Source organism: Podarcis melisellensis (genome assembly GCF_964234715.1).
Source record: "Podarcis melisellensis genome assembly, chromosome: 10".
In the NCBI taxonomy this organism is placed as follows: domain Eukaryota; kingdom Metazoa; phylum Chordata; class Lepidosauria; order Squamata; family Lacertidae; genus Podarcis; species Podarcis melisellensis.
Genome location: NC_138542.1, coordinates 1,198,637 through 1,213,053, shown reverse-complemented (window position 1 = coordinate 1,213,053; position 14,417 = coordinate 1,198,637). Strand labels below are relative to the sequence as shown.

At 42.8% G+C, this 14,417-nt stretch overlaps 1 protein-coding gene across 1 annotated transcript in view; it reads right to left on the bottom strand.

Moving 5' to 3' along the window:
• The window catches only part of LMNTD1 (lamin tail domain containing 1), a 221,634-nt gene extending 220,989 nt beyond the window's left edge, over positions 1 to 645 (bottom strand). Inside the window, exon 1 of the mRNA XM_081927748.1 lies at positions 87 to 645. Coding sequence (XP_081783874.1) covers positions 87 to 104 — 18 coding nt within the window. The 5' untranslated portion in view covers positions 105 to 645. The remainder of the gene's footprint in view (positions 1 to 86) is intronic.
• Positions 646 to 14,417: the final 13,772 nt, after the last annotated feature.

Here is a 14,417-nt window from a genome sequence, read left to right as displayed (position 1 = left end):
TGAGTAGACTTTATGGAACAAAAACAACACAACTTCAGCATGCTAATGCATTTGAAAATGGATTATTAATAAGGGAAAACACTTACAGTCTGAAGGAACTCCATTCTGGTGGATATAAACTCTCTTTTGCCATGGATCGAGATACCAGAGATTTTAAAAGGGGAGAACTACATTTTCTTGGGGGGAAAAATGCTGCCTATATATTCCATACTATGACATCATGGTTACTATGATATCAAGGCATAGCAACAAGCATGAGGGTTGCCTTATTCTATAACATGATGACATGTTACCTTGAAACTCTTCCCAACAAGAATTCAGAAAATATCATCAACATCTATACCATCATACGGCATAACTGCACTACAATCTTATAAGTTACATAATGTCATTCCCCCTCCCCTGAGAACCTGAAAGGCGAGCTAAGAATTCATAGCAGAGAACTCTCAGCTCTCTTACCTGACTACAATTCTGAGAATTCCTTGAGGAAAACTGTGTCAGCTAAACCAATGTAAGTTAATAATTACAGCTATTCCATTACTGCAGGCATGTCCAAAGTCTGATTTGGGGGTCTAATCTGGCCTGCCAGTCAGTTTAATCCGGCCCCTGTGGCAGTTCATTTCCTGGGGTAAAATCCTAGAAAAACCTCAACAACTTCAACCATAAAAAACACCCAACAACTTCAACCCTAAAAAAGGCCAACAACCTTGGTTGGTCCTTTGGTCAGCCCTCATCGCCCTTCACTTCATCAAATCTGGCCCTCTTTGAAAAAAGTTTGGACCCCACTGCATTAGTGTTTCATATTTTATAGAACCATTCAAACATATGGGATGAATCTATTCACACAGCCATTTAAGAGTAAGGTTACCCAATTATTTTCTGATAGGACAAACAAACCTTTTTTTATTAAAGAGATTTATAGCCTAGTGCAATATTGCTAGTGTGTAGAATTATCTGAACTAATCTAAGATTAAAATATTTCTGAGGAATCAGATGTGACTAGAAAGACTGGGAAGGGAAATGTTGGTGATTATATCCCACTGGCTTTCCTAAATCATACTTCTGAATATTGGAACTGAAACTGACTACCCCAAACGCAAAGCATGGAGATGTTTTTGGTTAGTTTGTTCTCTACAAAATTTCTAAGAAAAAAATTGATTTCACTAAGACTAGATAAATTTGTGGAAATAGAAAGAGAAGAAAATGGTATCTATATCTTTAGATTATCACCAAATTCCACTTATAGCAAGATTTGAGGTGACTTGAGGTTCCTGCTAGGGCAGCCTTCAAATGTTTTAGGTCAGTTTTCAACTGCCCCCCCCCATATATTCCAAGGGGGCCACAGGTGAACACTGTGTAAATGGGGGCGGCATGAGACTAGGGGGCTACAGAGGGAAGTGAGAAGTTAAGAAAACAGAGAAATGACTGAGAAAATAGAAAAGAAATGAAGAATGTTCCCATGTTGCCACTTTGTGGACCTTTCATGGAGAAAGCACACAAAGAAGACCCTCAGATGATCACCACAGGGACTGGGTCTGTTCATATGGGGAAAGGTGGTCCTTGACCCTGCCATGCAGGCTGAGCAGTAGAGTTTCAACATGGGGTGTGTGTGTGTGTGTAGGAGGAAGAGTTGTGTCATACTCATCAATAGTGTAATAGGCACCTTTTGGATAGTGCCCTTGATACTCACACAATCTCATTCTAGAAGAGTAGTTCAAATAACAAGCTCAGGTAAGGACAGTGTTTCCAAAAGAGCAATATGCTATAACTTGAATGCTAGGGGAATGTGGTTTCTCCAGACCAGAAGCATGCTCTTGAAGAAAGGTGTTTGGGATATTTATTTGAGAAGTGCCTATAATGGGTAGGTGCTGTACAGGGGTGCATAAATAAAACATGAATAAAATATTAGGGGGGTCCAGGTAAGCCCCTGCCCACATAATTGATAACATGACACGGTGCACAAACACCATTTGAATGGCAATGCCAATCAACTTGGGGGCCCTTTGCTGCTGTACAAAAATTATGAAGAACATGAACCCTGCTCACAGCTTCCAATCTAAAGCAAAAACTATGATACCTTAAGGCAGTGGTTCTCAAAACCTATTTTTTAAAGGACCACTTGAAAATTGCTGGGGGTCCCTGACAAACCACTTTTTTGTTCAAGAAATAAAAGCATGTACCATATATAACATATATTTTAATAACTCCCCCCCCCCCGAGCTGGCATCATTCTTAACACCCCAAGTGCACTCTAAAATCACAAGCCTGATCTCAAGCCACTAAGAATGGCTCCTCTAACTGGTCAGTTTGTAGGGGAAGATTGGTTGACCTCGATTTCTGTCCTGGGGGGGGCAAGCACAGGGACAAGTAGAGATATTCTCAAGTGTTCTGCAACCTTTCCAACCTATCCATCTGTAATGGATCTGCAGTGGTCCACAGAGCAGTGTGAGAACTCTGCAAAGGAAAAAAAGTAGCAACGGTGCAAAAACAAACAAACAAGTGAACAAAATCCCTTCTAAATCCTGTGCAAAAAATAAGCAAAAACTAGATACTTGTTGTTCTGTAGATCATACTGAAAGGACGTAAGAGTGAGTTTTTACCTGCACATTAATTGTTGAATGATTTCAGCAGCAAATGTTATTTTCTTGCATGTGTGAGGCAGGCACAGATCAAACACTGCCAATAGAGCTTTCATGGCATGATGAGCATGTCAACGTCTTGAACACAATCTGTTTTAGTTGAGGCCATAATAGGGTTTACTGCAAATCATCAAGTGATGAGTACACACATATGACTCAGCCTTTGCTCTGCACCCATTTGGAGCTGGAAGAGAGAAGCTGGAGGGGATTAGGGAAGGATGCTTTGCCTTCACCAGTTATCCCCAAGCATACCCTGTGAAAATCTGGCAATAGAGGAGACCCAGACCAGAGAGATGGGCTACCTCCTTTTTTCCAGCCTGTTGCTATGTGCTGGCCCTTGGGTCCGCTTTTGTAAATCCAGCTTGCTAAAAGAAAAAATGCTCTTGCCTAATTAGCATAGTCCAAATACCTCTCTCCAGTTGCTCTCGATTGTTGCTAGGAACTGTAGGAGTACATGTACATTCCACTGTGACGTACTGGAAAGACTCTCAGCGTGTTGAGAAGGAATGAAGAACAGGTTATCTAGAATACTCAAGAGTCTTATCAGGAATTTGGTGCACAGCATATCAGAAAGCCGTTTTCCTTGATATACAGCAACCGAAGTGTCTTCAGAATTGATGTGCATCCAATAAAAAAATCCACTCAATTTTTATGGAGTCTAGTGCAAGCTATAGATACAACAGCTGAAACTCTCACTATGAGGTTATTCTTAGCAACAAAGAAATCTTAGAGATAGATTCATAAACCTGGTATTTGCCTTGAGCCATTTTCTCCTAGGTAACTAGGATGTATCGTAGAATAAGGTGGGGCATGCACACTAATTTATATTTTTATCATTTTTGATTGGGAGTGGGAATCAAGGCTCCACTTCTAGAAAACATAACTGTTGTGTATTGAGTCAAAGGATTTTATATCTGTATTATTATTGTCTGTATTTGCATTAGGGTAAAGTAACTGCCTTTTGGTTCCAGAGGGTACAGCTACTATTGGTTCATTTAAGCTGCTGTATTTGGATCCTCTGTCTTATTGGTTTCCTCCAAAAGGCAGGACTGTGATTGCCTGATATTGTTCCCTCCAAAATGTATGCTTTCTAGTTAGTTCCCTGTCCCTATAAATGTAGCTTTCCCCTCCTCAGTCTCAGTCTTTTTTTAAAAAAATAATATTTATTGAAGTTTCAATTGAAAACATATAAAAACAAAACCACAACAATAAAAACAAACATAAACAAAAACAACAAGTATAATTTCAAACCTTATTTTCTCAACCTACTTTCCCTGACTCCCTCATACCTCCCCGTACTATATTCTATTTCCCTTATCCAGTCAGTAAATCCATTCCCTTATTTACCAAAGTTTTTTGACAATTCCATTCCTTTTCTTATTTAGCATCTCTGAACACCGTATTATTTTCCAACCCATGTCTTTCTAACCTTCATTAATTTTATAATACTTATCAAGATAATATTTAAATTTCTTCCAATCTTCTTCCACTGTCTCTTTCTCCTGGTCTCGGATTCTGCCCGTCATCTCTGCCAGTCCCATGTAGTCTATCATTTTCACCTGCCATTCTTCCAAGGTGGGTAGCTCTGATGTCTTCCAATACTTTGCAATAAGAATCCTTGCTGCTGTTGTAGCATACATAAACAAAGTTCTATCCTTCTTTAACACCACATGGCTGACCATGCCCAGGAGAAAGGCCTCTGGTTTCTTCAAGAAGGTATATTTAAATACCTTTTTCATTTCATTACATATCATTTCCCAGAAAGCCTTAATCCTTGGGCACGTCCACCAGAGGTGAAAGAATGTTCCTTCAGTTTCTTTGCATTTCCAACATTTATTATCGGGCAAATTATAGATTTTTGCCAGTTTGGCTGGGGTCATGTACCACCTGTAGATCATTTTCATAATATTTTCTCTTAAGGCATTGCATGCCGTAAATTTCATCCCGGTGGTCCATAACTTTTTCCAGTCAACAAACAAAATATTATGACCAATATCCTGTGCCCACTTAATCATTGCAGATTTAACAGTTTCATCTTGTGTATTCCATTTCAACAGCAGATTATACATTCTTGACAAGTTCTTAGTATTGGGTTCTAACAGTTCAGTCTCTAACTTTGATTTTTCCACCTGGAAGCCAATTTTCCTATCCATCTTATAGACTTCCAACAATTGATAATAGTGAAGCCAATCTCGGACCTTACCTTTTAATTTCTCAAAGCTCTGCAATTTCAGTTTATCACCCTCCTGTTCCAAAATTTCCCAATATTTCGGCCATGTGCATTCCATATTAAGCTTTTTTACTGCTTTGGCCTCCATAGGCGAAAGCCACCTTGGGGTTTTATTTTCCAGTAGATCTTTATATCTAATCCAAACACTGTACAGTGCCTTTCTGACAATATGACTTTTAAAACCATTATGAGCCTTAACCTTGTCGTACCATAGATATGCATGCCACCCAAAAACATTATTAAAACCTTCCAAATCCAAAATATCTGTGTTCTCAAGGCGCAGCCAGTCCTTCAACCAGCAGAAAGCTGCTGATTCATAATAAAGTTTCAAATCTGGCAGGAGAAATCCTCCTCTTTCCTTTGCATCAGTTAGAATCTTAAATTTTATTCTGGGTTTTTTGCCCTGCCAAATAAATTTAGAAATATCACACTGCCATCCCTTGAAACACTCCATCTTATCAATAATTTGCAGTGTTTGGAATAAAAACAACATTTTAGGCAATACATTCATCTTGATAGCTGCAATTCTACCTGACAAGGAAAGCTTCAAGTTTGACCAAATTTCCAAGTCTTTTTTCACCTGGTTCCAACATTTCTCATAGTTATCTTTAAATAGATTCATATTTTTAGCTGTCATATTGATCCCCAAGTATTTTACACTCTTAACCACAGTTAAACCAGTTTCATTCTGGAACTTCTCCTTCTCCATTACTGTTAGATTTTTCTCTAATACCTTAGTCTTTAATTTATTTAATTTAAATCCTGCCACTTGACCAAACTCTTGAATTAGTTCCAAAACCCTTCTAGTGCTGGCTCCTGGCTCTTGTAATGTAAGTACCACATCATCTGCAAATGCTCTCAACTTATATTGTTTCGCTCCGACCTGAACCCCTTTAACCAGCTGGTCCTTCCTTATCATATTCAGCAAAACCTCCAGGACCGAAATAGATAGTAATAGGGAAATTGGGCACCCCTGACGTGTCCCTTTTTCTATCTTAAATTCTTCTGTAACCACATTATTTACAATTAACTTCGCTTTTTGTTCAGAATATATTGCGCCTATACCGTTTTCAAACCCTTGGCCTACCCCCATCCCATGGAGATTCTTCTTCATAAAGGTCCAAGATATATTGTCAAAGGCTTTCTCTGCATCCACAAAAATCAGGACAGCTTTTGTGTTTAAATTCACTTCTAACATTTCCAAAACGTCTATTATATTCCTTACGTTATCTGACAAATGTCTTCTCGGGAGAAAGCCCGCTTGATCCCTATGAATCTCCTCCATCAAAACTTTTTTCAGTCTCTTAGCCAAAATGTCAGCAAAAATTTTGTAATCCACATTTAGTAACGAAATTGGGCGGTAGTTCTTAAGTTGGGTCTTTTCAGTCTCTGTCTTCGGTATAAGCGTGATATAGGCCTCTTTCCACGTTTCAGGTGCTTCTTTCCCCTCAAGGATTTCATTGCAGACTTCTTTCAGAGGTTGTATTAACCATTCTTTTAAAATTTTATAGTATTTAGAAGTCAGTCCGTCAGGCCCCGGAGATTTGCCCAGTTGCATATTTTGAATGGCACCTTCTATTTCTTGTTCGGTTAGTTTCTGATTCAAAATTGCTTTCCCTTCTCTCGAAATTTCCTTCATCCCATTTTTCTCCAAGAATTGTTCTATATCCATATCCTTTTGTGGCCCTTGTGCATATAGTTGTTTAAAGTATCTCTGGAAGCAGCTTCTAATCTCAAATGGATTTATAATGTTCTTTCCATCCACTTCTAAACTTGTCACTGTAGTTAATTTTTGTCTCTTCTTCAGTTGCCAAGCCAAAAATTTACCATATTTATCTGCAGATTCAAAAGTTTTCTGTCTCATTTGTTTAATTTTCCATTCTATTTCTTGATTCATCAGTTCCATATATTCGGTTTGATATAGTTTAATTTCTCTCAAGATCTCCTGAGACTTTGGTTTAGATCTTAATTTCTTTTCTCCCTCCTTTATTTTTTTCAGGATCTTATCTTTTTTCGCATTTTGGCTTCTCTTTTTTATTGCATTTTGTTGTATCAAGAAACCTCTCATGACCGCTTTGCTTGCGCCCCAGATTACTCTTTTTTCCACATTAGTCCTCATATTAATCTCAAAATAGTCTCTTAATGTTTTTTGGGCCTTTTTGCAAAATTCTTTATCTCTGAATAAGGTGTCATTCATCCTCCATCTAAAGGTGCCAGCTGTTTTTTGATTCATTTCCATCTTCACGGCTTTATGGTCAGAGCAAGTTTTTGGGCAGATTTCCACTTTCCTTATCTTTGGTGCCAGTCCTCTAGTAACCCATATTTAGTCAATTCTAGTCCAGGTCATTTTCGCTTCAGAAAAGAAGGTTCCCTCTCTTTCAAGAGGATTTTTTGTTCTCCAAATGTCAACCAAGACCATATTGTCTGTCATTTCAAAGAAGGTTTTTGGTAATCTTCCATCTTTAGAAATCACTTGTCTCTGTGCTTTATCCATGTTTGTGGAGACTACTCCATTCATATCTCCCATCATGATTACGTTAAATTCCAGATAGTCCAGCAGTATCTCATGCAGCTTCTTAAAGAATTCAGATTTACCTTCGTTTGGTGCATAGATTCCTACGATCAAAAATTTCTGCCCTTGAACTTGTATTTCTATTGCCAAATATCTTCCTTGTTCATCTTTAAAAATCAATTTCGGCATCAAACTTTCTTTTGCATATATAACCACGCCTCTTTTCTTGACTTTGTCCGATGAAATAAATTCTTGTCCTAATTTTTTGTTGGTAAGTAATTTTCTATGTAATCTCATCACACGTGTCTCTTGTAAACAAATCAAGTCCAATTGTTGTTTCTTTAATATATGAAAAACGTTCTTCCTCTTTCGAGGCATGTTCAAGCCATTGCAGTTCCAACTTAATAATCGTAAAGCCATGATGGGGTTATTTACTTACTCCTCCTACTGCTCCCAGTTGTTGCTCTTCGTCCGTTGGTGGCTGTAATCCAAATGACAGTCTTGTTTGCTTGAATAAAGAAGTGTTACTAGAGAACTGTCTCCAGCATATTATGTCAAGAGAGCTGAAATCACAAACCCCATGTCACAACAACTGGCGACGAGGATGGGATCCGGAATGCTGAGGAGCGGTTAAACGCAGCCCTGCCTCAGAGTCCGGATTGTAGCTAAGAACAAGACTCACTGGCCAGCTGAGAAGACGACTCTGCCCACAGGACCATGGAGAGTCCAAGGGTATTGGAGCCCTTCCAGCTATCAGAGCCCCACACGTGGGAAGACTACGTCGAACGCTTCGAGTTCTTCGCAGTGGCTCAAGGGATCACCGATGCCAGCAAAAGAAGGGCCACATTCCTGAGCTACTGTGGGCCTGAGACCTTCAAGCTGGCCAAGGCATTGCTTGCTCCAGCGAAGCTAAGTGAGACATCTCTCAAAGACATTCTTGCCTGCGTAACAAGCCATTTGGCGCCTACTGAGACCAAGATGGCCCGGCGGATGGAGTTTCATAAGAGGCAGCAGCGTGCTGGGGAGTCTGTATCTGTATTTCTAGCTGAACTGCGGAAGCTCGCTCAGCACTGCGACTTCCAAGATCTGGAAGAGACTCTCCTGGATCGTTTTATCGGTGGTCTGAGCAGCAAGAAAGCCAGAAGACGCATCGTGGCTAAAGAAGAGGTTACCCTTGCTTCAGCCTTGAAGGAGGCCACCGCCACGGAGAATTATGAAAGAGAGGAGCTTGATGCCAGTCGCAGGGCCCCTAAGCCACAGATAGAAGTTGCGCATGCCATGGACGAGCTAGAGGCTACTCCGAGCCAGAGCCCAGTCCGTGGGGTCGAGTCAGTGTGTCAGGCCTGCACAGTGCACAAAGATCACCGAGGCAGGTGCCCTGGTTGTGGCGGAAACCATGAGCGGAAGAGTTGTCGTTTCCGGGATGCTATGTGCCGGATGTGCGGAAAGACAGGTCACATCGCCAGGGTCTGTAGATCGGCGGCGTTGGGAGCGACAGGAACACCTAGACTGGAGCATCGCAGACCGCCCACAGCAAACCATGTTCTTGAGGACTGCCACTACGTAACGGAGATCAACGGGAGGGTCGTGCAGTTTCCAGCGCAAGGCAAGGCACACGTCAAGGTGAAGATTGAGGGTCAGCTGTGCGACATGGAGGTGGACTCCGGATCTGGATTCACTATCGTGTCGGACCAGACCGCGAGGACATTCTTCCCCAGGGGTAAGTTGCCCCCTCTGGAGCCCTTCCCGGCAACTTTGCAGTCATACTCAGCGGGCCGCAACCATGTCATGGGAATGTGTGCCGTGAGAGTACAGTTCCGGGACAAACAGGCGGTACTCAAACTGGTGATTGCGAAGGGCAGTCGCCCCAGTCTCCTGGGCACTGACTGGTTCCCCGCCCTGGGACTGAGTATATCAGGGCTTAATTCAATCCAAACCTGCCCTGAGATGAGCGAGGCATTATGCAAAGAATTTGCTGGTCTCTTTAATAGAAAACTGGGTTGTTATAAAGGGCCCCCAGTTGACTTCGAATTGGACCCTGGGGTGGCCCCAATCCGACTCAAACCAAGGCGAGTGCCATTTGCACTGCAACCCAAGATCGAAGCAGAGCTGGATAAATTGGTCAAGCAGGGAGTTCTCTCACCCGTGGACTCTGCTAAGTGGGAGACTCCAATCGTCACGCCCCTTAAAGCAAATGGGGAAGTCAGGATCCGTGCTGATTACAAATGTACTATCAATAAGGCACTCAGGGGAAACTCATACCCCATTCCAGTCGTATCACATCTGTTGGCTAAACTGGCTGGGGGCAAGGTGTTCGCCAAAATTGACCTGGCACAAGCTTACCAACAGCTGCCAGTAACCCCTCAATCAGCGGAAGCACAGACTATTGTCACACATAAAGGGGCGTTCAGAGTTAACAGATTACAAATTGGAGTTTGTGTGGCCCCAGGGATTTTTCAAGGGCTCATGGAACGCCTGTTAAGAGGTCTGCCGGGGGTCTTGCCATTTTTTGATGACGTTTTGATTGCTGGAAAAGACCCACAGGAACTGGTTGCGCGTGTCCGTGCAGTGTTGCTCAAGTTCAAGGAGGTGGGGTTGCAACTAAAAAAGGGAAAATGCAGTTTTGGGGTGCCAACTGTGGATTTCTTGGGGTTTAAAATTGATGCATCAGGCATCCATCCCACAGATGCTAAGGTTAAGGCCATCATCGAGGCACCACGACCACAGAACAAGACGGAGTTGCAGTCATTCCTGGGACTTATTAACTTTTATCATTCGTTCTTACCCCAGAAAGCTTCGGTAGCTGAACCATTACATAGACTGTTGCAGAAAAAGAATGTGTGGCGATGGGGGCAGGGGCAGCAGAAGACTTTTGACTCCTTGCGAGGAATGCTGAGTAGCAAGAGCGTCCTTGCTCATTATGATGAGTCGAAGCCGCTGGTCCTGGCATGTGATGCCTCTCAATACGGCCTGGGGGCGGTGCTGAGTCATAGGGAACCGGATTGGTCGGAAAAGCCCATCTATTTCTATTCCCGTACGTTGTCGCCCACGGAGCGCAACTATGCTCAAATTGACAAAGAGGCGCTTGCAATTGTGGCAGGAATCAAAAAGTTCCATGATTATGTGTACGGTCGCCATTTCTCCATTGAAACGGACCACAAACCACTGTTAGGGTTGTTCAACCCGAACAAACAAACACCACAAATTCTCTCCCCCAGAATGTTGCGTTGGTCTATATTCCTGAACGGGTTCCAGTACACCTTGACCCATGTGCCGGGGAAACGGTTGTGCCACGCTGATGCGCTGAGTCGATTGCCCCTTCCTGGCGGGAGCAATGAGGATCCTGCTCCAGCGGAGCACATAATGATGCTGGAAACACTTCCGGGGGCTCCTGTAACAGCTACTGATATAGCTGAGAAAACGAGGAAAGATGCTGTTCTCTCCCGTGTGCTCACTTGGGTGGGAAGGGGGTGGCCAGGTGGTCCGCATGAAGACAAATTCAGGCCTTATGCGACAAGGCAGCACGAGTTGTCCATGCATAAGGGTTGTCTCCTGTGGGGAGATAGGGTGATCATCCCAGCACCACTGAGAAACAGGGTTCTTGAGACGCTTCACATGGGACACCCGGGAATGGTCAGGATGAAGTCGCTAGCCCGATGTTATGTGTGGTGGCCTGGAATGGACCAGAACATAGAACAATGGGTACGGACATGCAAGGCATGCCAAGAGGTGCGGCCAGAAGTGGCCAGAGCACCAGTTCACTGGTGGGAGCAGTCCAGATCTCCCTGGAGCCGGCTGCACTTAGATTTTGCTGGGCCATTCCAGGGGAAGGTCTTTTTGGTTATCGTCGATGCATATTCCAAATGGTTAGAAGTGGCGATGGTCCCTAGCATGGCATCAGCTGCCGTAATCAAGGTGTTGAGGCAGCTGTTTGCAACCCACAGGTTACCTGAGACCATTGTATCAGATAATGGGGCAGCTTTTGTATCCCAAGAATTCAGGGCATTCTTGGCTGATAACTTCATAAGAGGGGTCACATCCGTGCCCTTTCACCCATCCTCCAATGGGCAGGCGGAGCGCATGGTAAGAACAGCCAAAGAATCCATTGCGCGCTTAATGGAGGGTAACTGGTCAGCTCGCATCGAGCGAATGTTATTTTTGCAGCATGCGACACCGTGTACTGCGACGGGCAAGTCGCCAGCTGAGCTGCTCTTGGGTAGAAGACTGGTAACGGTGCTGGATTATGTCCACCCGGATAAAATGCCAAACCGTAATTCAAGAGCAACCCCCCAGGCTGAGACTGACACAACAAGGTATCTCGCCCCTGAAGATCTGATCTGGGTGAGGAACTATTCACGAGGTCCGCAGTGGGTGGCTGGTGTGGTCACCCGGACTAGTGGACCTGTGTCCTATTATGTGACCTTGGAAAACGGGCCAGTTTGGAAGAGACATATAGATCAGCTGAGGCGCCGGGTGCTCAGCAGGGAGGAGTCTGATAATTCATCCCTGGCTAACGATGCAGAGCTGCAAGACCAGAGTGAAAATGGCCCAGAGGTGCAGTCACCAGGGGCTTCAGCAAATGAACCAGGGTCTGCTAGTCCTCAGGATGACGAGGTACAGGTAGGGGACCCTGAGATGTCTGGGACTCCATCTGTTCCTGATGAAACCCCTATAGCAGCCCCCCTACCACAGGTGACACCCAATCCAGAACCGGCAACACCTGTTGTCAGGAGATCAAGTAGAAGTTGTAGGACCCCACAGTACCTGAGAGATTACGTCTGCTGTGCTCACTAGGGGGGGAGGGGTGTTGTGTATTGAGTCAAAGGATTTTATATCTGTATTATTATTGTCTGTATTTGCATTAGGGTAAAGTAACTGCCTTTTGGTTCCAGAGGGTACAGCTACTATTGGTTCATTTAAGCTGCTGTATTTGGATCCTCTGTCTTATTGGTTTCCTCCAAAAGGCAGGACTGTGATTGCCTGATATTGTTCCCTCCAAAATGTATCCTTTCTAGTTAGTTCCCTGTCCCTATAAATGTAGCTTTCCCCTCCTCAGTCTCAGTCTTGTTTGCTTGAATAAAGAAGTGTTACTAGAGAACTGTCTCCAGCATATTATGTCAAGAGAGCTGAAATCACAAACCCCACGTCACAACAATAACCATACGAAACATATACACTACACTCTTGAAGAAAAAGAGAGAGAACAGGAGGAGACAAAAATATACACTCTTGGAGAAAAAGAAAGAGAGAGAACAGGAGACAAAAAGAGAAAGAGAAAAGGGGTGGCAGTAAAAGAGAGAAGAGAATGACAGAAAAAAGAGAGAAGGGAGGTGGCCCTGTCCACACAGCAAGTGCAGAGGTGGATTTAGAGGAGTGTGACTGGTTCGGTCACACTGGGCGCAGACCCTTGGGGGCGTCACAACTATTATGTAGAATGGAAGGCGAAGGGCGGAGGGGTGTGTGCCAAATTTTGGTGTTGCACAGGGAACTGCTGAAATTTGAAATCCCAGGGTCCACCAGTGGCATGTGACAGCCCCTCTCCTCCTATAAGTTGTGCTCATTCTGGAAACAAAGAGTGAATCTTGCTGCCAAAGCACAATCATGTAGGAGCTAAGATCCTTTACTTCAGCTGTTGGGCTGGGGCCCACTACTGGCCTTGGATCACAAAAGCAGCATTACCAACATACAGAAGAAGAAGAAGAAGAAGAAGAAGAAGAAGAAGAAGAAGAAGAAGAAGAAGAAGAAGAAGAAGAAGAAGAAGAAGAAGAAGAAGTCCTCATGTGCATATTTGGGTTTAAAATGTCTCAAAATGTTTTAATATTGGTGCTAGGCATTTGATTTGCTATAGCTTACAAATTAATGATATTACATAAACAATTGTGATAATATCCATATTTGTGGCAGGGGCTGCTGTTATAAGGAATAAACGTGAGGATTTAACAATATTGGTTTCATAGCTCATCTTGTATTGGAGCAATACATATATATATTTTCATAGCCATGTCAAATTTTCTGAAACATAATTTAAAGAAGACAAAGATGCTTTAATGCTTATAGTAATAGAAAAGTTCTTGGTATCTGTAATTCCCAAAGAGGTGAACTGCCACATGTGTATTTTAAAGTAGTTCCATGGAAGGTTCATTAAATTTTTGTTTGTTTAACGTTTTGCTTTTTTAAATGAAAACATTTGAGCAGCTTGCAGCTTTGTAGCCTGTTCTTACTTTACGGGTCAAAATATCAAGAAATTGATGGCAAATCTGAAACTGGGCACTTTTCAAATATTGTGCACTTGAAAACAGTGGATTCATCTTTTCACATGTATTCTAATTAATAAGGGATTAGACTCAGGATGATGTGGAAAGAATAGCCAAGCCATGGTTTAACCTACTTCTATTCCTAAAACTGCCACAGAGCCTCTTTTCTTTTGTTGTTATCCCCTTCCCTTGCAAATCCATATCTTTGTATCCCAGAATATCCATTTGCTGTTTCCAGTTCTTGCCCCCCTCTTGTATGTGAACCAACACCACTTGGTCACTCTTGATTCTCATATGTGTTGTGCAGGAAAACTAATATATTTCAGTCAAATTCTTGTCGATTTACCAGCACACTTATAAGCCCTCTTGAACTTAATGTGAAGCCTTTTGGAACACAAAAGACAGGGGAAATTCAGCCCATTTGTGGTTCTAGCAAGAAACTATTGCCCAGCTTGACTCTGCCTCTGATTGTCCTTTAAAGCTGGCTCAGACATTTTAACCAAAATAAAAGGAGTATGTAACTTTGGATTCTTTAGTCAAAGCAGTGATGTGCCCACGTAAGGGTTCTCAAGAAAGCAATGGAGACTAGATCAGAACTTTCCCAGAAAAAGTAGTTTTTGTATTGAAAAAGTATAACAGGTCTTCTGGTTTTGAAGTATGTCGGACCAGATGCCTTCACCTGAGCTCTTGCTAGCTGAATATATTTATGCAATGATAAACGCTTGTCAGATTCCTAACGTGACTAACCCCCTCTTGGAGTGGAGGGGGGGTCAAAGAGCAGA